Genomic DNA, 27,289 nt, shown 5'->3' on the forward strand with positions numbered 1-27,289 from the left:
TTTCCTGTAAAAAAAAATCGAGAGAAAACCAATACTCCTCTTCGAGTCGTAAAAAAACCAAGAGCACCGCAATATAGCTACGCTCAGCTTACAGCTTCGCAGCTATAAAAAACGCTGTCTCACGAGCCCATTTTTTAACGATTATTTGGCACAAAATATTAAAAATTTCAGCTCGAAAAATGGTTCAATCTAATTCAAGTTCACCTGATTCGCCATGCTCGGTTGTTTAAAGATATCACCTTTTATCTAATGTTTCTATTTTCGAAATTTCATACGGTAAAAAATATCCTGTGTATGATTGCTTGTATGAAGGTCGGACATATTGCTCTCGAATCGAACACAAATTATAATTGCTCCAAACTTCGGTCGAGAAAATTTAAATCTATTTTCCCAAGATACTATTGAATAAAATTTCCAACATTCTATTCAGTTTTAGAAGTTTCAATGATATCACTTTTATTTCTCCCAATAAGACACCCAGGATAACATGCTGCATGCCAACCACTTGAACAGTTGGAACAGGAGACGAATGATACTGTACTCATCGACATCACTTTCTATCGTGAGCTTAAAGTAAAAACACGAATAAGTAATTATTGAATTAGATGTTTAGTCGAACTCGTGGGTAGTGTGGAAATTTGAGACCGCACAATATGATTACATAAATTGTGTTCATATTGAAGCTGTACATAGTTCTGGCTCAGTTAATTCTATTGATATTTGTGCTACGACGAGATCGCTCCGGCTAACAGCTTTCAGCTCATTTGCCAAATCTCCAGACCATGTAAACCTGTTTGAATTTGTCAAAACCAGCCAATACACCAGCTCCAGCCACTCCTCTCAAAATGTTAGCTCCGGCTCCCTTCATCATGGACATGAATCCTTCATTCTTCATAATCTGCATCGCACAGTCAATGGATCCCTTATACTTCACAGCTTGTCCTGCAAATAACATCAATTAATCACTTAAACATCAATTGATGAAATTGAATCAGATCAAAGAAGCAACTGAAACAAAACAGAAGGAATTCAATTGGAGGCCCGTCAACTCGTATCAGGCTATCGCACGCAAGGAAAGTTGTCTTATTTTTCTTTCTAACTTGCTCCTGCAGAAGTCACTATCATTCTTACGAACGGGCTTCAGGCACTTTTTGGAAACCATAATAGCTTCAGCAGAAAAATTCCCTAGTTGAAGACCACTATTTTTTAAATCAACATCACCGGTCATAATGAGGCACGAGACATACACACATGATCAGCAGGATTTAAATTTTAAATCAAGCTCTACGCATAAAAAAACAAACTCTAAACGTTTTCAGTTAGCCAAGAAAGAATGTAAATTGAGCTGCTTGGTCTTGGGCAAGTTTAAGGTTCAAAGAAAAGGCAAAACCTTACGATGTCAAGAAAAACCACTCCCACCAAGCTTCAGTGAACAGCGACCTAGAAAAATAACGTGACCGAGGAAAGAAACATTCAAAAAGCATTGGTTTCACACCACTCAGAATTGGTTCTATTCAGTTGGAATTGGCATATGAAAAATTAGTTGGTGAAACAAAATTACCTGAGCAAAAAACGCTTTCCGATAAACTTTCATAACGCTTACGATAAATTATACAAACGATTCCTGTAGCCTGAAAAATCTATTTCCTTGCAAAAATTCTTAAAGCTGAAACTAATTTCAGAAAGGCTCATTTGAAAAGGAAGTTTGACCGCTTATCAGAAAATACTTTGTTAATTTCGCATATCTTTGTGGTTAAAAATTAAGCGAATGAAGTAAATATAAACATAAAAGTCTTTCTCTCATTTCAAAATAGTGCCCACCGCATATAAATTGACCGATTCGAACGCGCCTAAAAAGTATACTACAGATAGCAGCTCAAGTTAAGACCTCTGCCAAGCCAGATAAAATATCTCACTGTACTCAAATTCTAAACAAATTGAGTTTCTCTGAATACAGTTTTGTTGCTTTTTGACACCAATATAAACCCACTAATTTCGGATGAAATGCTCACCAACCCACAACGAATTGGCTTGAATTGGTCATGCGTTCTAGAAACGGAACGCAACAAAAGCGAGATGTTTTTATTATTGGTACGTATTTAGTTTGCGATGCTAAGCAACACAAGAAGATTACCATTCTATAAGATCTATGCTACAAAAAGTCAGGAAAGATTTCGTACCCACTTCATGCATTCTAGAGACAGAACAAAACACAAGTGGAGAGTACCATTCGATAAGACCTATGCCCTATGCATGCTACGAAGAATCAATCAAAATGTCGTACCCACTTTATGCGTTTACAGAAAAGGAACGCAACAAAAGCGAGATACTTTTATTATTGGTACGTATTAGTTTGCGATGCTATACATCACAAGTGGAGAGTACCATTCGGTACGATCTATGCATGCTACAAAGAATCAACCAAGATGTGGTACCCACTTTATGCGTTTACAAAAACAGAACGCAACAAAAGCGAGATACTTTTATTATTGCTACGTATTTAGTTTGCGATGCTACGCATCACAAGTGCAGAGTACCATTCGGTACGATCTATGCATGCTACAAAGAATCAACCAAGATGTCGTACCCACTTTATGCGTTTACAGAAAAAGGAAAGCAACAAAAGCGAGATCCTTTTATTATTGGTACGTATTTAGTTTGCGATGCTACGCAACACGAGTGGAGAGTACCATTCGATAAGACATATGCATGCTACAAAGAATCAATCAAGATATCGTAACCACTTTACGCATTTACAGAAACAGAACGCAACAAAAGCGAGATACTTTTATTATTGGTACGTATTTAGTTTGCGATGCTATGCATTACAAGTGGAGAGTACCATTCGGTACGATCTATGCATGCTACAAAGAATCAACCAAGATGTACCCACTTTATGCATTTACAGAAAAAGGAACGCAACAAAAGCGAGATACTTTTATTATTGGTACGTATTAGTTTGCGATGCTACGCATCACAGGTGGAGAGTACCATTCGGTACGATCTATGCATGCTACAAAAATCAACCAAGATGTCGTACCCACTTCATGCGTTCTAGAGACAGAACGCAACACAAGTGGAGAGTACCATTCGATAAGACCTATGCAGATACAAAGAATTAATCAAGATGTCGTACCCACTTTATGCGTTTACAGAAACAGAACGCAACAAAAGCGAGATACTTTTATTATTGGTACGTATTTAGTTTGCGATGCTACGCATCACAAGTGGAGAGTACCATGCGTTAAAATCTATACATGCTACAAATAATCAGGAAAGATGTCGTACCCACTTCACTCGTTCTAGAAACGGAACGCAACAGAAGCTAGATACTTTTAGTATTGGTACATATTTAGTTTGTGATGCTACGCAACACAAGTGGAGAGTACCATGCGATAAAATCTATGCATGCTACAAATAATCAGGAAAGATGTCGTACCCACTTCACGCGTTCTAGAAACAGAACGCAACAGAAGCGAGATACTTTTAGTATTGGTACATATTTAGTTTGTTATGCTACGCAACACAAGTGGAGAGTACCATGCGATAAAATCTATGCATGCTACAAATAACCAGGAAAGATGCCGTACCCACTTCACGCGTTCTAGAAACGGAAGGCAACAGAAGCTAGATACTTTTAGTATTGGTACATATTTAGTTTGTGATGCTACGCAACACAAGTGGAGAGTACCATGCGATAAAATCTATGCATGCTACAAATAATCAGGAAAGATGTCGTACCCACTTCACACGTTCTAGAAACAGAACGCAACAGAAGCGAGATACTTTTAGTATTGGTACATATTTAGTTTGTGATGCTACGCAACACAAGTGGAGAGTACCATGCGATAAAATCTATGCATGCTACAAATAATCAGGAAAGATGTCGCACCCACTTCACTCGTTCTAGAAACGGAACGCAACAGAGGCTAGATACTTTAGTATTGGTACATATTTAGTTTGTGATGCTATGCAACACAAGTGGAGAGTACCATGCGATAAAATCTATGCATGCTACAAATAACCAGGAAAGATGCCGTACCCACTTCACGCATTCTAGAAACGGAAGGCAACAGAAACTAGATACTTTCAGTATTGGTACATATTTAGTTTGTGATGCTACGCAACACAAGTGGAGAGTACCATGCGATAAAATCTATGCATGCTACAAATAATCAGGAAAGATGTCGTACCCACTTCACGCGTTCTAGAAACAGAACGCAACAGAAGCGAGATACTTTTAGTATTGGTACATATTTAGTTTGTGATGCTACGCAACACAAGTGGAGAGTACCATGCGATAAAATCTATGCATGCTACAAATAATCAGGAAAGATGTCGTACCCACTTCACACGTTCTAGAAACAGAACGCAACAGAAGCGAGATACTTTTAGTATTGGTACATATTTAGTTTGTGATGCTACGCAACACAAGTGGAGAGTACCATGCGATAAAATCTATGCATGCTACAAATAATCAGGAAAGATGTCGTACCCACTTCACGCGTTCTAGAAACAGAACGCAACAGAAGCGAGATACTTTTAGTATTGGTACATATTTAGTTTGTGATGCTACGCAACACAAGTGGAGAGTACCGTTCTATAATGTCGAAGCATGCCACAAATTTCCCCAAGAACAACGGATCATCTACTTTTCGATTTCGCGAAGTGGAATACAAAACGGTACATTTAGAGTGGAATACTTTTGTTACATTTAGAGTTCCCGACCCCCGATTAGTAATCATTTTGCACATAGTGCCCAATTACCGAACATGTTCCATTGTCCGGGGGGGTGGGGGGGGGGGGGGGTGGGGCTTCGATGAATGGAAATACCCACTTTATTTGCTTATATAATACCTGTATTTTATTTCAAAAATACCGCATTTATGTGAACGGTTGTTCATTTATACCGCACTCAGCAAAATTACCGCATTCCTTGATCATTTTTATTCCGCAAATATTTGAGATTCAAGCAGTTTATACAAATAGATTGAATTTTAATTGTGCTGACAAAAACTAAATCAGAAGGGAATATTTGGAAACTCACCAGATGTCATCATCATTCTTCGTCTAATGGTATCTATGGGGTATGAGATAAGTCCTGCAGTCACGGTCACACCGTATCCCAAGCAGAAGGACAGCAATAAGTTGGCGTTCTCTCCCAAGAAGATGGGCTTCAATGTATCGTACATGCCGAAGTAGAAGCCTCGATACACAAAGATACCCACGCAAGAGATCACGAATCCTCTGTACAATCCTCCAATGCCGTCAGATGCAAATGTCTTTCTGTACACGTCTACCATTCCGTTGAACTGTCGTTCTCCGCCCTAAAACGAAATTATGCTTCGCTGCAGATGAATAAGAAAATAAGCGCCTAATGCTGGCGAAATTCTGCTCTCAAGCTACTAACTAACGAGGGGCGATATTTGGTAGGGAGGCGGGTGGTAATAGTCCTTTTTTGTGCTGGTGGGAGGGGGGGGGGCGAGTACCAGCAATTAGTTCCGACGTTTACAAAAGGGGATTCGAGTGATCAAAGAATTCAATTCGTTCTTTTATAGGCCGAAAGTGAGCGGGAGATAAAACCACTAAGTTCACTGATAGGTGAAGGACATCTTTGGAGCGCGTTTCATTTTTTTGTTTTGTTAACGGCCGGACTCGATATTTACATTTGATCTCTTCGATTTATTTCAATCTATTTTCAATGTTTTTTTTATAGTTGGTTGAGAATTTTTTGATCCCTCTTTTTTAAGTCACCGAAGCACGAGATCAATGTACCCAAGCAAGTATTCTCAGAGGTAACTAACTTACAAAGAAAGAAAGAAAGAAAGAGAAAGAATAAATTTCTCCAAATATTAGACAGCAACTTAATTGCAGCCACCGTTCTGTTCTTTAGATCAGGTTATTCGGCGCATTTTTACGGAGACTTTCTAATGTCGGTTCTTACAAAAATTCTACCATAATAACTCCTTTACACTTCATTCGAGCAATTAATCAGCCAGTGTTTGTCTGGGCCAAAATTATCTGTGAGAAATTTCAGACACAGTTTAGGAGCTAAACTGGTGCGATGACTGACTTGCTTCAGACGCAATGTTAACTACATTCTGCTTCATTCATATATTGCATGAAAGAACCAACCGGTTAACTCCAATTGTACCCAATATGGTTTCTTTACAATAATTGGGGGTGGGGTGGGCTATACATTAAACGACCACGAAGCTTTGGTGGATGGGGACATAATGGGAAAGAAGATATCTACCAACCTTTCCAGCAGCTTTAGCATCATTTGCCAATCTGGTTCGGCAATAATCCAGTGAGTAGACAAAGCAGAGAGACAGTGATCCGGCACAGCCACCGCTAGCAATGTTCTTACTGAAGTTGACTACGTAAGGATCTTTTTTGTTGGGTTTGAAGAGAGCCTTAATTTGATCTTTAAACGCAAAATTAAGAGCTTGCGTTGGGAAGTATCTAATACAATTAGCCAGATTTCCTCTCCAAAACGGAATTACTCCTTCTGATGCGTAAGTTTTATTTACACAATCAATAACGCCCTTGTAAGGTTCAGCTAATCTTCCGGCTTTGATCATCTCATCTTGGTTTTGTACAAGCAATTTGACTCTTTCGATGGGAGCAGCAGCTGTCTTCGAGATTACCGCAGCAGCTCCGGCAAGGGCAAAATCTTCGAAAAAAGAAAGCTTGGGCTTTCCAGTTTGGCTAGCAGCTGTGAGAGGCATATTGACTGACTGAAAAACACGCATACAATTAAGAACTTCCGCTAATTTAACGTTTTTTGAACATTAGAAACTAGAAGTAGGGATTGTAAATTTTTTTATTAGACATCTATTAACTTTATTAGCTAAATTTCATATATTTACTACACTAAATTAAACTCAAAATAATAATCGTTTGATCTGTATAAAGAAAAACAATTCAGTGTGGATGGGAAAACTATTGTTGGTTTTGTTTCAGGAACCCTTTAACTTTGTCAACAATTTCGTTATGAGTATCATCTTTCGTATCATCCATTTCTGCAGCAACTTTCCTGTTCATAAGCTCGTTGTCAACAGGATGAGCGGGTTTAGGATCAAGAGGCTCGTCCTCTGGTCGAACATGAATTAGCTTTTCATTGGCAGGTAGTTCATTGTTAATTGGTTGCTCGGATTGCTTGACCGCGATTTTAATTTCGCTCTCCTGTGCCTTTTCAACTTGGATATTTGGCACTACCTCAGGCAAAACAGCGACCTGTTCAATTGGTTGTTCTTTGTTGAGTTGTGGAATGGGCTGCTGACCTGCTATATTATTCCCTCGATTTAATTTATTGATGCAACTTTGCAAATCGGCTTCAAGCTTCACCCCATTGGTGCTCGAAATTTTCAAATTTGAGCTGCATTTTGACATATTATATTTAAGAGCGTCGATATCATAATTGCACTTTGCTTGCAGCGCTTTTAGTTCGGTTGAAATGTTGGTTAGATTGTCTTTAGCCTTTGACTGCAGACTTCGTAAATTTCTCTTCAGTTCTTCGTTTTCATGCACAATGACAGATTCCTTTTTAACCAATTCTTGCACATGAGACTCAAGTGCTTTGCTTGTCTGTTTTTCTTGATAATGTTGTTTCTTGTGGGTCTCAATCTCATCTTTAGCCGTGAATAGATTTTCTCTCACAACTGCCAACTCCTTTTCTTGTTGAAAATATTTTACCTCAGCTTCCTGAAGAAGTGTCTGATAGCAAAATCGCTGATAAATTACATACGCAGCCAAAAAGAGTGATAATACTAAAGGCAACCTGGTTGCTACCATGGATTGACTTTGGTAGGTTCCATGACCGTGGTGCTTTCCGTGAGTAGGAAGCATTTTGAAAATCAGACAATCATCAACACTGAAAAGAATTTCGTTGAAAAGAAAATCATAACTACAAATAGTAGCCAAATGGATCAACCATCGATACAACACAAAAACCATGGTTTGAAGAAATAGGATTGAAATTAGGTCTGAGAAAATAAAAAATACCGAGAGTTGCGGTGAAACTCAATTCAAAAGCTCTTTAACATTTCATCAATATGGAGAAGCCAAAAAATCTCTACCGACTAAGAGAGTAAGAGCAAGGCGTACACATTTTCCAAGATTTAAATGCAGTAGGACTAAATCAATTACTTGAAAAATGAGCTAAATTAGTGCAAAGTTACGAAACAAATTAAAACTGGTTTAGAATACATTTCTCTCTGTCTCAGCTAAATCCTGTGATATTAGCAGGCAGCTAGAAAATTTTCTAAAAACAGCAGAAATGAAATTCCAGGTTCAACAGTAAATCAAAAGGGCCTGAACGATTGATTATCACACTGAAATCAATCAATGACATATGTCTGGAAAATTCATTTACACACTTTCCTTACTCTTCGAAAACTATGAAAATAATCGACATATTCCCAGGAAATAGCAGCAGTAGCTTTGTAGACCTGCAATCTCAAAATGGCATCAAAAAACAGCGAAATTTCATTTAACTAATAACCGTTAATTTCTGTTAATTTAACTGAATAACATACTAGGGTATATAACTGAATAACATACTGAATAACATACATCAATTTAAAAAAATCAGCTGAAACAAATGAGCAGCTTGAAAATTTTCGTATATTGTTTATGCTGATCCATAGAGCTGATCCGTATAGTAGCACAAACAGTGTAAATTGCATTTTTTTCATTTTGCTGTTTTAATACAATTGTCACATTCTCTCGCAGTTCGCGTGGACCACATCCCCAGTTTGAAAAATGATCTGTGCTTGGTTAAGTCTTTTTATGTGATCAACCACTTGAGGTCGGAACAAATGTGGCTAACTTACTTTTTCCAGTGTGTGAGCGTTTCTGTCAATTGAAAAAGCAACTTACAAAAAACTATAAAAAAACTATAAAAACTTAAAGTTTTCGTGAAAAATAAAAAATTTTCAAATAGAAAAAAAATAGCCAAAGGACCAAAACGTAGATTGTATTGATAACCATTGCTCTTTAATACTTCGAACTGCTTTTTCGGCTAACAGACGTTTCTTCACCTGTTCGACACAAATAGGCAGTTCCAGAACAGTCACAAGCCTCAAATTAGGAAAATTATATACGGGCAACAAATTAGTGTTTTAAAATGCACAACCAACACTAAATCTAGCTGATAACCCATCCACAAGATTTAAAATTTTAAAGCCCGTTATGCTCATATCAAAGTCCATTGTTAAAATACGATTACCGATACAACTGCCTGAAGAAGTTATCTCGTTTTATTTAAAAAACGAACATTTCAAGGGTGATGATCCTGCAGTAAAGACCAATTATTTAGAATATTTTACTTATTTTTTGGTTTCGGCCAAAACGTGTAAAAACTCATCAAAACTTAAGTCCAACAAAAACAAGATTTACGAATTATTCACCATTGGGACCTGTGACAAGAGGAGAAACATCAGATTATGCCCCCAAACCGCTTAGTCGGCAAATATTTTTTACGCCCCTTCTCTCCTCCCCCAGGAGCACCGGTTAATATCATGATAAGCAACGTGCTATATAACAGAACAATCGTTCCATTTTTCAAAATGGAGGAAAATATAATAATAATAATAGACTTTTGGAGTAAATATCTAAGGTGTCCTCAGACCCTCAGTTTTTCAAGTTCATAGACAAGGAAAAATTGAGTTTCTTTTTCACTTCTTTGCAATTAGTACATCCACAGACAATTTTCCAGGTACATGATACATCATAATTTTTGTACAAGTAGAGAAAAGAGATCGAAGAGTTTCATCTCGAGGTCTTCAAATAGAACTTGAAAAAAATTGTGAAATACGTTTGCTAGGTTACAAGCGGAACATTTGTAATGTGGACACATTTATGCCACTCGATGTCAACTTTTCTAGTTACTGTTAGCGTGCAAAAAAATAGTTATGAAATCCTGAGTATGGCTAAACTACATTTGTACGATTGCTGTATTTTCAAACAAAAAACCCATGCTTTTGCTTTCCTCTGAACAATTTCAATTAACGTCAAATCCGCTTTGCTTGGTTTCCATAGCTGTGAACCAAAACTGACATTGGTCACAATGTAGCTCTGATAGGCATTTTTCTTGTTTCGCGAGGTTGTTAACCAAGTTTCTCTTGATTGCTTTAAAAGTTCTTAATGACTTTTCTACTCGCTTTTTTGCGTGCCAAAAAAGCGAACTAGCGGCTATAATTTGAATCATACGAGTATGGGATATGGGGAGGTCTTAGGAGTTAACCAAGTTTCTCTTGATTTCTTTATAAGGTTTTTAATGACTTTTCTCGCTTTTCTGCATGCCGAAAAAGCGAATGGGCGGCTATAATTTGAATCATATGGGTATGGGATATGGGGAGGTCTTAGGAGGTTGGTACAACCAAGAAAAATAACGTAAATAAAGGGAAATATTTGAAACAAAGGAAAGGTGAGTATATATAGAATTTATCGATCAGTGTTGAACACTCAATGTCGATTGTGATTGTTTGTGACCTGTCCACTTGTGGACCACAACGGTTGCCTCCGAAATAATAATTCTGAGGCTGATTTAATTGCATTTAATATTGGAGGCAGATTTTTTGTTCAATCAAATTTTCACTGTTTATGCCTCGTAGAGAAAAAAAGTACTAGCTCTAAGAATCTAGCTTTCATTTAAATTTTACGCTGTTCCACAATTTTGGATAGCAAATTTTTAGAAATTCAAAAATTTAAAACCATTGGTCTTTGAGAGATGACAGATAGCTTGGAAATTTTAGCTAAAAACGGAAATTTGTAGTACTTTGAATTTGATTCTCACAAGCAGTTTTTACAGGTTCAATCCTGAAAAAAAAGAATTTAAACTAAATTTCGAACAATTAGTTTTTGAGCAAATGCAATAAAAATTTTGCAAAATCAGGCCGTTTTTATCCCTCTTCTATGATTAATGCCGGAAAAAACTAGCATTTGAGCCAAAATTTTTCTGTACAAATTTCTGGAAAACAAAAGAGTTGGGTATCTCCCGTTTTCAAGCGTTCCGACTTTTGTATCGAGTAGTTAAATGCATTCTAATAGCATTCGGTAGACATGTGGCTGAAAGCCCTTAAGTGGAGGTAGCGAAAACAATCTCTCTTCCCCCCCCGCTCTGCTTAGTGGGTGCATATCATTTGCAACCCCAAGCTCACGTCGCATATTTTTACACTATTTACTATGTATTGGCGCAAGCGCTTTAACTGGGAGTAAAAAACAAAATGGGACACAACGAAAAAGATCTCGAAAAAAAACTTTCCTTAGCGATGTTCGTGTTATAACTGGAATATGGGAATCTATTTGTCCCGCCATCTGAGTGGTCTTTAGCTTTCACGCCCCTCAGTGGTCGTATTTTTTACACATTAACGTACCAACAATATGCAATTGGAGGGAATAAAAAACACTGCTAGAACAATAGATCCGAGTAAGGTTACATTGCACTCAAATATTTTGCATCACAAAACTAATTTTAACTATACACCTTATCCCTATACTCACCCAAATTGGATCTTCTGAGTGTGCACTCGCCCCAGTACGTTATTCACTATTATAGAGCATATGTTGATAAAATAATTAAAAAGTTACATGTTGGATATATTAATGTTGGCTCTCTGATGGCTGATTCTGGCCATGGCACACAGGTTCTGACTCACTGGTCCCATTTGGTACGCATATCCTTGCCCACACCATCAACTCTTTACTCCTGTTATTTTCCATTCATCCACCCCCGCCCTCTCCTCACAATTGCGTTCCACTGCTTCTCGTTTGTTTAGATTTGGAGGAGCTCAAGATTCTCATCAAATGAACTATGAGACGTGCACTAACCTTGCAATAGGCACATCCAGAATCAAACACATCACGGAAGAAAAGGCAGGATGAGCAGTTTACGCATACAGAGGAGCTAGGCTGGTGGACTTGTGCAATGTTTTCAATTGCTACCCTGACCAAAAACTACACCGTCGGAGTAATAGCCGGCTTTAATCTTCACAGCCTTTCTCCCACATCTTTAGTTGAGTATCTCAAAGTTCATTCAAATAATTCTTATTAAGTTCAATCCTTCACACCTGATCAAATCTAACAATTTCATTAACATATAATAACTTCAATTTTGCGCTTTATGGCAACATTGACTCCAGCCCCTTTAAAGAATTTTTAGTTCCCCTGAATTTAATGAAGTTCTCATATTTAGTGTATTGTGGAATGTTCGTGGCGAAGTCCCACCAAAGCTTTCCAAGACAAAATCCAAAATTACTACAACACCACAGCCCACTGGAAAGCATGTCTTCATTGTGCACCAGACAGGTTATATATTTGTGGATACCTCAATGAGCTACTCCGACCAATAGCCGAAATAAGCAACATGCGGAGTTTGCCCTCTACGCTGCCATGTAGAGCCAAGGACTAGATGAGCTGTTTTTTTAAAGCAAAGCCCTTCACCTCCGACTACCAAAAGCTTCAAAGAACAATCAAAATGAAGTGAGCCACTTCAACCACCTCAATCACCAAGGAAAATTCCAGCAATTAAACGGCAGATAGACCGATTATAGCCCGAGGTCTATCCCAGATTACAGCGCGAGGTTAGACCAAGATTATAGCGCCAGGTTAGAGCTCAGAGTTCTATCTCTAAGTCAATAGGATCGTCCACGGTTCTAGATGTTCGAGAAAAGCACTCGGTTCCAAGCGAAGCCGACCCAGCACTGAAACTCGATTTCGAAAATCCCGATCTTCCCATCATCCTTCAGTTTATAAAAATAGCGCAGAAACGGTCAAAGAAGCAGCATTAAAAACCCATGGTAGCCATGGACCCTCAGGCCACGATGCTGACGAATGGTGTCTACTTATTGCATTTCAATCCTCCAACCTTTGCAAAACTGGCATATCGAATTGCCACCGAAACTTGACCCCCACATCATTTGGCCGCTTACAATGCCTGTCGTCCAATCCCGCTTGGCACGCACCCTGGTTTTGAGAATAATCGGGTGATGTTTTGTATTGTGTGTCAAAGTTGGAAAATTTAAATTAGAAGGGAACAAAGTACAATAGCATATATACAAAATGTGAGGTTTAATCAGGACAGTTACAGAAAGGTCGAGAACAGTACTTACAAAAATGGTGGCAAAAATTAGTTCAATCGCTTCCAGTTAAGAAAAAGAACGAATTTAAAAAGGAGATGAGAGAAGGTTGGGTACAGCAAAGGGTTTGCTACAAACCAGCAATTAACTTAAAGTGAGATAAAAATTATCAGAACGTAAAACAAATCTAAAAGAATATCAAATAAAGGAGTATCAACTTAAAAGCCTCCCTTCCTCGACAACCGACCCCATGGTAGCCTCGACCGACTGCGGTCGTCGGAGCGAGCGGGAACCGCGAAGGCAGAGTACGGAGCTCCGGAGTAGCGCAAAGCTGATTTTCGTTCGGATAAACGTGATGATGTTGGCGTAGGAGTCGTCGTTCTTAAGGCTCAGTTTTCTGGCAACTTGCTGTATCACCCGAGTTGCTGAAGGTCCTGCTCCTCCTGTGCAAGAAAAAATCAACGGACTGAAAGTGCCCTTCTCAACATTTATAACTCGAGGCTCGTATTTCAATTTTTTGATATTTTCATGGTAGCTATACGCGTCTTCGATATTTTTCGGGCAGCTTTTGTCAAAGGGGTTGAAGATTTTTACATCGAAGAATTCTATCTTCAGGGCGAATGACGTTGAGTTCACCTTCGCGTACGGGGAGTGAAAATATGTCGCGATAGGTCTCGTCATAATTTGTGTTACATACAAGGTTAGGGATTAGGTGATCATTGATAACTTTCGGCTTCTTCCAACAAGTCGGTAACCTTTTCGATGAGGGGCAAAATAGCTAGTCCATATATTGCCATTGCAAGTGAGTCCCTTGAGTAGTTCCCTCTCGGGATTGCAGAACTTTGTGAGAAACAGAGATTAGATGGGGTCTTATAAGAGTTGGATAAAGCCAGATAAAGAGATGGACAAAGAACTTCGATGTTTTTTAGGACTAAGTCTCTGTTCAAACTGTTGAAGGCATTTTTCGCATCAATAAGGAGGATGGCCTGTGTCTCCGGTTGCTCGAAGGCCTCACGTAGAGAGTGAATGGCATGTTCAATGCCGCATCTGTGGCGCTTAAAAGCCGTACAGAGATTGGCTTCTAGGATCAGCGATAAGAAAGAAGATTCATATTCGGACGTGATCACGTACATAAGGACAAAATTAAGTTTCGCTCTTTTACGTAGCTCCATACTCTGCCTCCGTGGCACGCGCTAGAAGCGTCAATAGGAACCATTGTAGAGGAAGGGAGGCTGTTATGCTAAATGCTTGATATTTTTACGGGTGCAAAAAATTCCGTAAGGATGGATTCGAACTCGGGACATCCCGAACTCTCGACATAAGTTAGTCACTCGGCGCTCATGCCCTTCATTTTCTTACCTTACAATCACTTTATTTTAGCAACAAAATTTGGTTCTTTCGTTCTTTCCCATTATAGCCCCTCCAAATAATAGCCCTCGTTATTCTATGTTTACATGCTTATGTTTACATGTATTATAGTCTGTCCCATAAAGTTGAAATAAGGGAACGTTCGAAAACGTCAAAAACAGGCAAGTGAGCATCAAATTGGTCATTTGAATGTCAACGTTTTTTCCATTAAGCTTCTATTCATCAATTTTTTCAACATGTTTTAAATTTTAACTTTGACCTTTGAACTCCAACCTGTGGCTTTTGAAACGTTTGCTTATTTCAACTTTGTGGGACACGCTATATATTATATTGTATTGTATTATTGTATCTTTACATGCTGGGGGGTGGCGGCTATAATGGGAAAGACCACGAACTTTATTTCGGAGTGAGAGCAATTGAGATCACTCAAAAATAAAGGTAAGCGTGAATGCTCAGGCAAAATTTTGCAAAAAGACGTTGTTTTGCTTCAAACTTCGTGGGAGAGAAATTTAAAATAAGAGAAGCCAGGTAAATTGAAAAGTTAATCTAATGAAAACCAAAGTAAGAAAAAAAATCATTTTCAACCGCTAAGCTAAACTGTACTTAGATTGCTATAAAGGCAGAAAAACTAGTGCATATTATAAGACCCAAGGGATAACAATTCCCAAAGATAATCAGACTTTACTGACCAACAACACCTTCGCTTTCAGCGCCGGATCAGTTGAAATCGATTTTTCCCGCTCCCACCCCATTAAGCTTTCGAGTTTAATGATAAAAGATCCAGTTGATTTACCTGTTCATTTCCAGACCCCAATGAGGAAAATCATTTTCATGGTAATTTATGGCGCTTACCAAACTACTATCTAATTAACCCTTTGAAATATTTATACCCATCATAACGAAACAGCTTGTTGTTATATAACAGTAATCTAAATGCTTTGCTCCCTTTGGAGAAACGGGGCTGCGCAGTTAATTAAGGGCAAGGAGCACGAAATGTCGATGCAATAATTCCTATTTATTGCTAGAATTGGGAGTTAAGTACAAAATTGAAATGAATAGCAAATTACCTTTTTTGGGAATTCAAAATTATAACCCTATACCACAGTTCTACTGATTATAATGGATTAGCTAAAAACCCAAAAACTCTCGGAACAAGATAACAATTTACCAATTAATAATCCGGCATTTCTGTAATACAAGGTAAATAGAGACACCAAACCACGAAATTTTATAGACAAACGCGAAAGTTCTACAATACCAACAACTGTATCTATTTAGAGTATTGCGAAGTATTCACCTAGCATCTGAAAGCAATTAACAGGTAGGTTATCCAATTACACTAACATAAACTTTTTGCCATTGACCTGCAATATGCAATTTGGCACGTGTGAATGAGAAAAGTTGTGAAAGGACACGAAACAGAAAACGAAACGCAATGGTTAACAATCAAACGAAATTTTCAAATTAATTTATGACTCTTTTATGTGGACGATGAAACTGCTCACAGAAAATTTGAAAATTTGCACTGCACACTAGAGAAATCAGCCTAATTATAGTTGTAGCATATATCCCACCAAAAACCGATTAGAGACAATATATCAAGCACCAACCAATGCTAATAAATTCTGCCAAGGCAAAGCACATATGATCCTGGACGGCGACTTCAATTGCTGACTCTACTCAACGGAAAAAGGCAACTAACACTGCGAACTTTTTTTAATTTGATTCTTCGTTATGTTTACGACAATAAACGTAACCTTCGAATTTCAGCATGGTAAAAGCGTTATCGATTGATTTTTCTTAAGCAAGGAGCTCCTAGAACCTCTAAAGGAGATGAAGATCACCAATTCATTCTTTACAAAACAAAAACAGGTTTCTTGCTGCTTTGAATTGAGAGACGATATAGCTGAAAGCAGAAAGAAGCAAGTGCGTAAATTCGTTGTTGAACAATTGAAAGAAACAATGAAAATATCAAAACCCACATTTTAAAATGAAAAGAGCCTTTAGCAAAACACAAAAAACTGATGCGTGAAATAGATCGGGAAATCAGAAAAGCGGGAGTAGGAAAGATAATTTTGGAAAACTCTGAAGTAAAAGAAAGTTTTAACAAAACTACCAGGAATTTCATTTCCGTGGGAATGATATTTCAAGGTCTTTTTAAAGCTAAGAGCGAAATATCGGATGCTAAAATGCATTTCCAACGCTATTAGATGAGTTGATGTTTCAAGATATACACGGATTAAAAGACTGCCCGTTAAAACACTGGAGAAAAATTGACAAGTTCTATGCAATGGACTGCATAATAATTGTAGTACGGAAGGTTGTGACCAATGGGAGGAAAACCTATGTGTGTGTGGATTTTGCAACAGAACTTGTTTATCAACCGATCATGTTTTACTGTTTGATTTTTTTAAAATTTGACACCTTTACCAAAAACTATTCCATAAAGTCTCGAATAATTAAATTTAATGTTTGTTTCCAACAACTAAAAATAATTTCCGACTTTCTGTCAGTGTAATCTGATGGTTAATCTTCTTCTTATTCTTCTTCGAAACTGCTCACGATACTCACCGTAGCGATAGAGGGATTAAACCTCATAGTTTTTGCAGCCTATTTTGGACAGAGAAGGGATTTGAAATTCATTTACCAGGAACTAACAAAAGTCATGAAGAATTGTCATGGCAGTAGACAAGTAGTACTTGGAGGTGACGTCAATTGTAGACTCAACACCACGACTCGCGGTGACTCTCTTTTAAGTCTTGAATAATTGGGAAAAGCACTGCATAAACGAAAATAACGCTCCAACTGACGAACCTCAAAACGGTAAAAGCGTAATTGACTTAATCTTTGTAAGAAGCCAAAATTAGATTCGAGCCACACCGATAGAATTAAAAGACACGTTCTTAACGAAACACAAACAGTTGATATGCAGAATTGACCTAAAAAGCAAATTTGAAACAGCTGCTGGTAGAAGAATGCAAATACGCAAAATAGACCTCGATAATTTTTTTCAAATGCGCTGAAAAAAGTGCAAAAATCATCAACGCCAATTGAAGTCGACAATTCGTACTCACTTTTTCCAAGGCCATATATGAGTCAGCGTCTGTAAAAAAATCAATGAAGTTGTTTAATAAAGAATTGTACTGGCTGCACAAACACGTGAGAAATGAACCCATACACAGGTTCCAGGACTGATCATGCTTTCAAATAAAGCGACTTTCTAAAAAAAGTGAAAATTAGAGACAAAACTGTATCGAATCAGCCGAGCGAAGTATGTAATCGCAAAAGAGAAAAAAAAGAGTTCTGGAACATACTAAACTCAAACCAGTTTACTTCTAGATTAACAAAGTACAATTAGGGCTTGGGAGGCTTATCTCAAAGGACTTTAAGGGGGCCTAGAGGAGAATCTTTTCCCAGTTGAAATTTTGGGGAACCATGATAGTTCTTTCAGCAACTGGGAGTGTTATTCAGGCCTAAATACCCAAATAACAAAAATGGAAAACAACAAAAAAACTCAAAACTGAAAAACGGTAAAACTGGAGGACCGGATGGCATAAAAAACGCATGCACAAAAAAACTTCGCGTCGTAATTGACGATTTTTTTAATTGTTCAATCTCTGTTTTACTGGGAGTTCACTTCCCATCGGGAAATTACATTACATACAACCAATACATAAGGGAAGGATAAAAATCAGAACCAAATTCTTCTAGATGAATTAGTTTGCTATGTTTTTTTTGTACAAAACGTTCAATTGAATTGTTTTTCAACGTTTAAGATATTGGTCAGAAAATTGCGGAGTACTACCGACAAGCCAATACGGTTTTTCACGTGGCCTCTCAACAATGCACGCGGCCTCCCATATCAATGAAGCAACCAAAACGAATGTTAGACAATGTGGAAAGTTCTAAGCATACCCTAATAATTACGAAAAAGCATTTGATTTTAATGACCAGAATCTGTGAAAACAACATCAGTTAAAATGGGATTCTATGGGAAAAACATAACAACGCTGCAATCGGTACTTTGGAGCAACCTGCAAAAAGTATTAGATGAGGAAACGGTATCCTAACACATAAAAATAGAAACTGGTGTTGCCCAAAGAGACAAACTATCACCTAATTTTTTAGTCTTTTTATTCCTGATCTATACTACAGGTTGATATCAGAAGATTTAGAGGTAAATTTTGCTATGCCGATGACCCAGCACTTGATAGCAGCAGCCACTCTTCTTTGCAGGAAAGTCTAAACAAAGCTGAACTATTTTGTTCTAGAAACTGCTTGAATGTTAACATCGAAAATACATCGAAAAATCATGAAATTCAGAGAAGATGAAAAACTTTTTCTATCTGGCAAAACAATATTCTACACTAACACATTGTGTTTTCTAGGTGAAATCTTTTCATGATTCCAAAAACCAAGGCACCACTTGATCAACTTAGTTACCAAAACCCATTAAGCCGTTGGAAACCTTAATCAAAAATTCAACTTTTAGAAAACCAAATTAATTTCAGCCCATCGTATGTTCAACTCAATTGTTTTTCCTGCGGCAACCAATCGCCTCAACTTTTACTTACACCGACTATCTACTCGAAAAAGAGATAAAAAACACTACCCTTAAAATTAAAAGAATTTGGTAAAAAATCCTGGTGAGGTTTGAGCAAGTAAACTTTCACAAGAAATTTTCAGGAAAAATTGATGTTCTTTGATTAAAGTGGGATGAAAAACTGTTCCCCCAAACAGAGAAGAGAGATCGCAATGTTTTATGGGAACTGTCTGCACAACTAATTCTGCTGTATGAAAGGCCGTTACAAGTGGGAAGAAAACGTCCGCAGATTTCCTGAAAAAACTATTTTATCTGATTATCATGAAATATATTGCGCTTCATTTTCAAAACTGTCAGCACTTGAAAAACTTTACAAACCCACAAGTTGAAGTTTTCAATTACAATCTGTAAATAACTGAAATTCAAAAAACCATTTTTAATTTGGCCAGTGGAATCTGACATTCAATTCAATATTTCTCTTCTAAAAAGGAAGGACTACCAAGTTCGGCAAAATCTTGAAATATTCGCTTGATGAAAACTACTTCGAACTGTTATTGGTAATTTCGTGTCGACGCTGTCACTCAAAATTGTGATGTTCTTCAAGGTGACCCCCAATCCCCTCTAGTTTTTGCATTACACTTATCCCAGCAATGTTTCTCTCTACACGAGATTACTACAGCAATTTTTTTAAGCTGACCACATAGTTTTGAATCAAAAAATCTCGAAGATCTGCGACATGCACAAAACAGGACCACAATTTTCTATGATGATCACAAAATGAGTGTCAACGTATCCAAAACAAATGCATTGAAAATTAGATCGGGGTTAACTTCTGAAAAATTATCAATCTCCTCTATAACAATATTGAAATTGATTTTTGCAATAGTTTGATTCATTTAAGTGTCAAGGTTCAGATATCCACCACCGACACTAGTACAAGACATCTCTAATTGTTACTAAAAAAAGGTGCGAAGTAAAAACTTTTTTCCGGAAAAATTTGGCGATTATCTCAAAACTCAAAAGAAACACGAACATCCTCATGAATGTATATGGTAGTGATGATTTGGACATCAAAAACAATTATGAAGCTCAGAGACGCTTATTGCTATGCATTATGCCAATAGAATGCACTATCGTATATGCCAATACACAGATTGCTGCAATTCCCAGCCACAGCATTGTGTTTACAAATTTTGTGATTGAAAAATCGAGTCAGAGGCACAGCTCATCTTAAACCGCGTTTTTACCTAACGAGAAGCCATTGATACATTAAAAACTATATACCTGGCCACATAGACTTAAAATTGTTTTCATTGATTCATAATTCTATTACTTTGCACGTGTGATCTAAGCAAGGAACTGCAATATTTGTACGCCTATCAATTCAATTCTTCTTCAATTAACCTTGTTTGATTTTAACTGACAATTCCCCAGCAAAAAATTATGTAATTCAAGATGTGAATTAACTCAAAAACTATGCTGATTACAAAAAGATTTTAGTTTTCAGATTTTTTGTTTAAACGGTGTTTTTTTGTTGTTTAGGAACTCACAAGGAGGACCGCGAAACCCGCTTTACATTAAATTGGAGTGTTAGTCAAGCCTACAAAATTGGAAATCACCAAAGACACCTGAAATTGAAAAAACGGCAAAACTGGAAAACCAGATGATATAACAATCTAATGTAACAAGAAAACATATGTATCAAAAGAAGAAAAAACCACCCAGAAAAATTTCTCCGTAATGGACATTTATGTTTTTCATTCATTTAATCTCTGTTTTTTAAGGGTGCTCACTTCATAACAATTGGAAATGATCGTACATACAACTATTTTACGACGGGAAAGGTCAAAGAACAGAACAGAATTTATACAGAAGAATTTGTTTTCTGTGTTTTCTGTTGAAAAAGTTCGCGGAAATATTTTATCAACGTTCGCAAAAGTGGTCCAAAAAATTTGGAATATCACCGTCACAAAATTACTGTTTTCTACGTGGACTCTTGACAATGCATGCAGCCTTCTGTCTCAGGGAAGCAACCAAAATGAACGTGACACAATGTGGAAAATTCTAAGCATGCTTTAGTGATTACAAAAAGCATTTGAATTTAGTGACCGAAATTGATTTATACTTGATTTATACTGTTCAATTCAAAAACTAATTCACAGTTAACATCGCAAAGACAAAAACCATCAAATTAAGAAGAATGGTTTTACCATAAAAAGACGACAAAATTTTTCAATCTGGCAGAACACTTATTTACACTAACATGTTCTGTTAAATAGGAGCCATCATTTTATGTGTCTTATTAACAAGACAACACTTAAACCACTTAGTTAAATAAAGCCCATCGAGTTTTTGCAAATCTTAATCAAAAATTACAAGTTGCAGAAACCCAACTTTAAGTTCTGCACATTGTCTGATGAATTCAATTGCTTGGTCTGGCTGGTACTTATGGCCTCAACTTTTATATCGTAGATCTGAATGAAATAGAGATAAAAACACTACAGCAAAGTTGAAATCTTTTTTTTGGAAGAGCTTGTGCGGACTGAGTAAATAATCTCTGACAAAAAAATTCGGCAAAAACTGAGGTTCTATGAACAGCATGGGCTGAAAAAGTTTCTCCACAAACACAGAAGAGTGATCGCGATTTTTAATGGAAACTGTTTCTTAACCTCTTTTTTTGCATCGAAGTCTGTTACAAACGGGAGGAACATTTTTGCATCAGGAATTTTGTGAAAAACTTTTTTATCAGATGATCTTATAGTTGTTTATTGCACCCCAATTTCATTCCCCCTTCTCACCAACTCAAAAGTTTTCTTAGCTCAGAAATTGAATAACACAACTACCCTCTGAAAAAATTCGACCCTGTAAATACCATTTGTAAATTTGTCACAGGGAACTGAAGTTGGAATCAATCATCTCGTTTTTCGGTTTTTGTTAATTTGAAAATAAAAATTTCATAATATGTCTGATGTTTATTTCAATCCTCTGTTTCTAAATCTAAAAGCAAACCATATAGATCAAACAACGCCTCCTTCTCATAACATCTCCCAAGAAAATATAGCAACCACTATGGTGCATAGGGCCAAAGGTTATACAGGAGAGAAGAGAAAATTGAAATGAACATCAGATTTCATTGACAAATTTGCAAATGGTGTTTAAAATGTCATTTTTTTAAAAATGTAATTCTTCCCTTCTTTTTCTGAGTATTTTGTATTCGCGACACTTTTAAAAATGAAGGGCCATGAAGTACATGATTATCCGATAAAGTGAATTTTTCACAAAATCTGCAGACGCACAAGTTTTCCTCCCATTTGTAACAGATATCCATGAAAAAGAATAGGTTGTGAAGACAGCTTTCTTAATAAATGGCGATGACTCTCCTGTGTTTTGGTGGACAATCTTTCGAACCAAATTGCTCAAAAAACATGAGTTGTTGCAGAAATTTTTTTGTCAAAATGTAATTACTCACACCGCACAAGCTTTTTCGAAAAATTCTTTCAACTTTGCGGTAGTGTTTCTTTATCTCTATTTCAACTACATCTACGACACAAATGTTGAGGCCATAGGTTGCAGCCAGACAAACAATTGAATTCAATAGACCATCTGCAGAATTTGAAGTTTAATTTCTGCAATTTGAGTTTTTGATTTAAGTTTGCAACGGCATGATGGGCTTTTTTAACTAAGTGGTTTAAGTGTTGTCTTGGTGATAAGACCTTTAAGAAGGTGGCTCCTAGGTAACAGAAGGTGTTTGTGAAGATCATTGTTTTGACAGATAGAAAATGTTTGTCGTCTTTTGCAAGTTGACCTGCCCTTCTGAATTTGATGCTTTTTGTCTTTGCCAGCTCTACATTCAAGCAGTTTCTAGAACAGTAAAGTTTGAGATTGTTTACACTTTGTTATGCCACATGGACCTCTAACTTTACAGTTTTAAATATCTGAGATTTCTTTGGTGATTTACATTCTATTGTTTTGGTAAATTAGGCTTAAATATTGAATACTCTCAGTTAATGAATAGGGCGATCCTCCTTGCGAGTTCCCGAAAAAGAAAAAAACAAGGCATAAACAAAACTTCTACACGCGAAATCTATTTGATTTTTATAAGCAGCAGAGTTTTGAATCAAGTCACATCATCAGGGACCAGAAAACGTTCCAGACAAAACAAGTGGCCTTCAGTGTTGAACTAAAATGCAAACATGAAATAGTATCAAGTAGCTAAAAGCATTTACGCAAAATTAAAATAAGAAAAGAATTAAGTGTTTTGACAATAGTTAAAAAACTGAAAGCATCAATTGAATATGACAATTCGTACTCCGATTTGTCGAAGGCCTTTTATCATTCAGTAGCCTCCTCAGCCGAACGAAAATCATCAAAATGTTCCAATAAAGTCCCGGGCCAAGAACTTTGCCCAAAAATAACGGGGAAAAGAGTGTAAAGAGTGTAAGATTAATATTTTTACAGCGTTAGTGTCCCTTATTAAGGGTGGAATTACTGTAAGGGTGTTATTTTAGCGGTGTAATTTTAAGATTTAGCGGTGGAAAAAGAGTGGAATAACTTATTTTTACACTCTTTTGATTACACTGTTGAAACTTATTTTTACACTCTTTATTACACCGTTAAAAAATATTTTTACACTCTTCATTACACCGTTAGAACTTATTGTTACACTCTTTATTACACCGTTTAAACTTATTGTTACACTCTTTTTTACACTCTTTTTCTATCATTTACACCCGTAAATTACACTTTAATATGTAATTCCACCCTTAATAAGGGGGGCAATAGCGGTGTAAAAATATTGTTTTTCACTCTTTACACTCTTTTCCCCGCTATTAGACCCTGAATAAGGGGGGCACTAACGGTGTAAAAATATTATTTTTACACTCTTTACACTCTTTTCCCCCTTATTTTGGGCAAAATCCTCGGCCCTTAAACTGTCTCGAAAGCACGCGGTAGTCTGATCAGATGCACTAAATGAGTCTATAAATTTAGCTACAGTAGTGTCGGAAATATCTCAATTTGATTTAAAAACAATCAATTCATGAGATTTTTCCTTTATGATTTGGGTGTGTTTCCCTCCTCCTTATTTCAACCGGGCTGGGGACCGGCTACGGCGGAGTTATGAACATTCAACTATAAGAGATTTTTGAGCAAAGAAAAACCAGGTCTAAACTGTACCTCAAAAACAAAATAAAAGCCAACAATAAACAAAACAATTATATAAACAATTATATAAACAATATAACAATTATTCGAATTAGTCGGAAATTTACATACGAAAAACTAACTTTTTTCCTAGACAATCTATAGCAAAAATTCTTTTTGTTGTAGACTCTATATACACAGGGGATTGCCCATGCCAAATTTGTTTCAATTTGAACAACTCTATGACCCAATCAAAAAGACCTGATTTTAAAATTATTAATTTGAAATAATAGCAAATTTCCGTATGAAAAACTAACTTTTTTCCTAGGCAAGCTATAGCATTAAATCTTTTTGTTTCAGACTCTATATAAACAGGGGATACTCCATACCAAGTTTGGTTAGATTTGGACAACTCCTTGACCCGTAGAAATTGGCCTATTTTTAAAACTCAATAATTGCAATTTAAACGAAATAATTGCAACTTTCCGTATGAAAAACTTACTTTTTTTCTAGGAAAGTTAGGCGGACCATTCTTTCTGCATAACAACCTAAATAGTAATGATAGTCTGGGATATCAATTTGGTTCTTTTTGAACAACTCCTTGACTTGCTGGAACTTCTATATTTTTGAAAATAGAATAAGCGAATAAGTCAAAATTTCCGATTGAAAAACCAACTTTTTTCTAGGAAATTTAGGCGGACTATTTATTTTGCATTACAACCTAAAAAATACTGGTAGTATGGGATATCAATTTGGTTCACTTTTAACAATTCCTTGATCCGATAAAAAGACCTATTTTTAAAATTATTTATTTGAAATAATAGCAAATTTCCGTATGAAAAACTAACCTTTTTCCTAGGCAAGCTATAACAAAAAATCTTTTTGTCTCAGACTCTATATAAACAGGGGATACTCCATACCGAGTTTGGTTCACTTTGGACAACTCTATGACCTAACTAAAACGAATTTTTTTTAAAATTATTTATTTGAAATAATAGCAAATTTCCGTATGAAAAACTAACTTTTTTCCTAGGCAAGCTATAGCAAAAAATCTTTTCGTTTCAGACTCAATATACACAGGGAATACTCCATACCAAGTTTGGTTCGATTTGTGCAACTCCTTGACCGACAAAATAGACCTATTTTTAAAATTCAATAATTGCAATTTAAAAGAAATAATTGCAACTTTCCGTATGAAAAACGATCTTTTTTTCTAGGAAAGTTAGGCGGACCATTCTTTTTGCATTACAATTTAAGTAGTACTGGTAGTCTGGGATATCAATTTGGTTCAGTTGAACTTTTCCTTGACCCGATAAAAAAGACCTATTTTTAAAGTTATTTATTCGAAATAATAGCAACTTTCCGTATGAAAATCCAACTTTTTTCCTGGGCGAGCTATAGCAAAAATTCTTTTTGTCTTACACTCTAGGTCCCCATGGAATTCTCCATGCCGAGTTTGGTTTGATTTGAACATTTCCTTGATCCGATAAAAAAGACCTATTTTTAAATTTATTTATTTGAAATAATAGCAAACTTCCGTATGAAAAACTAACTTTTTTCCAAGGCAAGCTATAGCAGAAAATTTTTTTGGTTTACACTCTTTTTACACATAGGAAACTCCATACCGAGTTTGGTTGGATTTGGACAACTCCTTGACCCGATGAAAAAGACCTATTTTTAAAAACTAAGAATTAGATTTTCGAATTAATCGGAAATTTCCGTACGAAAATCAACTTTTTTGCTAGGCCAGCTATACCAAAAATTCTTTTTGTCTTACACTCTAGGTACTCATGGTATTCTCCATACCGAGTTTGGTTCGATTTTAACAACTGCTTGACCCGATAAAAAAGACCTATTTAAAAAATTACATATTCAAAATTATTCGGAAATAATAGCAAATTTCCGTATGAAAAGCTAACTTTTTTGCTAGGCAAGCTATGGCAAAATTTCTTTTTGTTTTAGGTTCTAGGTACACAAGAAATACTACATGCCAAGTTTGGTTCGATTTGGACAACTCCTCGACCCGACGAAATAGACCTATTTTTAAAAATTAATATTTGCAATTCAAACGAAATAATTGCAACTTTCCGTATGAAAAACTAACTTCTTTTTTAGGAAAGTAAGGCGGACCGTTCTTTTTGCATTAGAATTTAAATAGTAATGGTAGTCTGGGATATCATTTGGTTCACTTTGAACACTTCCTTGACCCGATAAAAAAGACCTATTTTTAAAATTATTTATTTGAAATAATAGCAAATTTCCGTATGAAGACCCAACTTTTTTCCTGGGCGAGCTATAGCAAAAATTCTTTTTGTCTTAGACTCTAGGTCCCCATGGAATTCTCCATGCCGAGTTTGGTTTGATTTGAACAACTCCTTGATCCGATAAAAAAGACCTATTTTCAAATTTATTTATTTGAAATAATAGCAATTTTCCGTATGAAAAACTAACTTTTTTCCTAGGCAAGCTATAGCAAAAAATCTTTTTGTCTCAGACTCTATATAAACAGGGGATACTCCATACCGAGTTTGGTTCACTTTGGACAACTCTATGACCTAACTAAAACGACTTTTTTTTAAAATTATTTATTTGAAATAATAGCAAACTTCCGTATGAAAACCCGACTTTTTCCTTGGCGAGCTATAGCAAAAATTCTTTTTGTCTTACACTCTAGGTCCCCATGGAATTCTCCATGCCGAGTTTGGTTTGATTGGAACAACTACTTGACCCGATGAAAAAGACCTATTTTTAAAAACTAAGAATTAAATTTTCGAAATAATCGGAAATTTCCGTACGAAAATCAACTTTTTTGCTAGGCCAGCTATACCAAAAATTCTTTTTGTCTTACACTCTAGGTCCCCATGGAATTCTTCATGCCGAGTTTGGTTTGATTTGAACAACTACTTGATCCGATAAAAAAGACCTATTTTTAAATTTATTTATTTGAATTAATAGCAAACTTCCGTATGAAAAACTAACTTTTTTCCAAGGCAAACTATAGCTGAAAAATTTTTTTGGTTTACACTCTTGTTACACATAGGAAACTCCATACCGAGTTTGGTTGGATTTGGACAACTCCTTGACCCGATGAAAAAGACCTATTTTTAAAAACTAAGAATTAAATTTTCGGAATAATCGGAAATTTCCGTACGAA

The 27,289-nt window shown here is 36.4% G+C and overlaps 1 protein-coding gene across 1 annotated transcript; it reads right to left on the bottom strand.

Moving 5' to 3' along the window:
• Positions 1-586: 586 nt before the first annotated feature.
• Positions 587-6,767, bottom strand: LOC142336437 (uncharacterized). Its single transcript, XM_075385272.1, has 3 exons — positions 6,261-6,767; positions 5,048-5,327; positions 587-942 (listed from the first exon to the last, which is right to left on the bottom strand). The coding sequence occupies exons 1-3, from the start codon at positions 6,753-6,755 to the stop codon at positions 761-763; spliced, it is 957 nt and encodes a 318-aa protein (XP_075241387.1). The 5' UTR covers positions 6,756-6,767; the 3' UTR covers positions 587-760.
• Positions 6,768-27,289: the final 20,522 nt, after the last annotated feature.

Source organism: Convolutriloba macropyga, chromosome 3, assembly GCF_964194025.1.
Source record: "Convolutriloba macropyga chromosome 3, txConMacr16.3, whole genome shotgun sequence".
In the NCBI taxonomy this organism is placed as follows: domain Eukaryota; kingdom Metazoa; phylum Xenacoelomorpha; order Acoela; family Convolutidae; genus Convolutriloba; species Convolutriloba macropyga.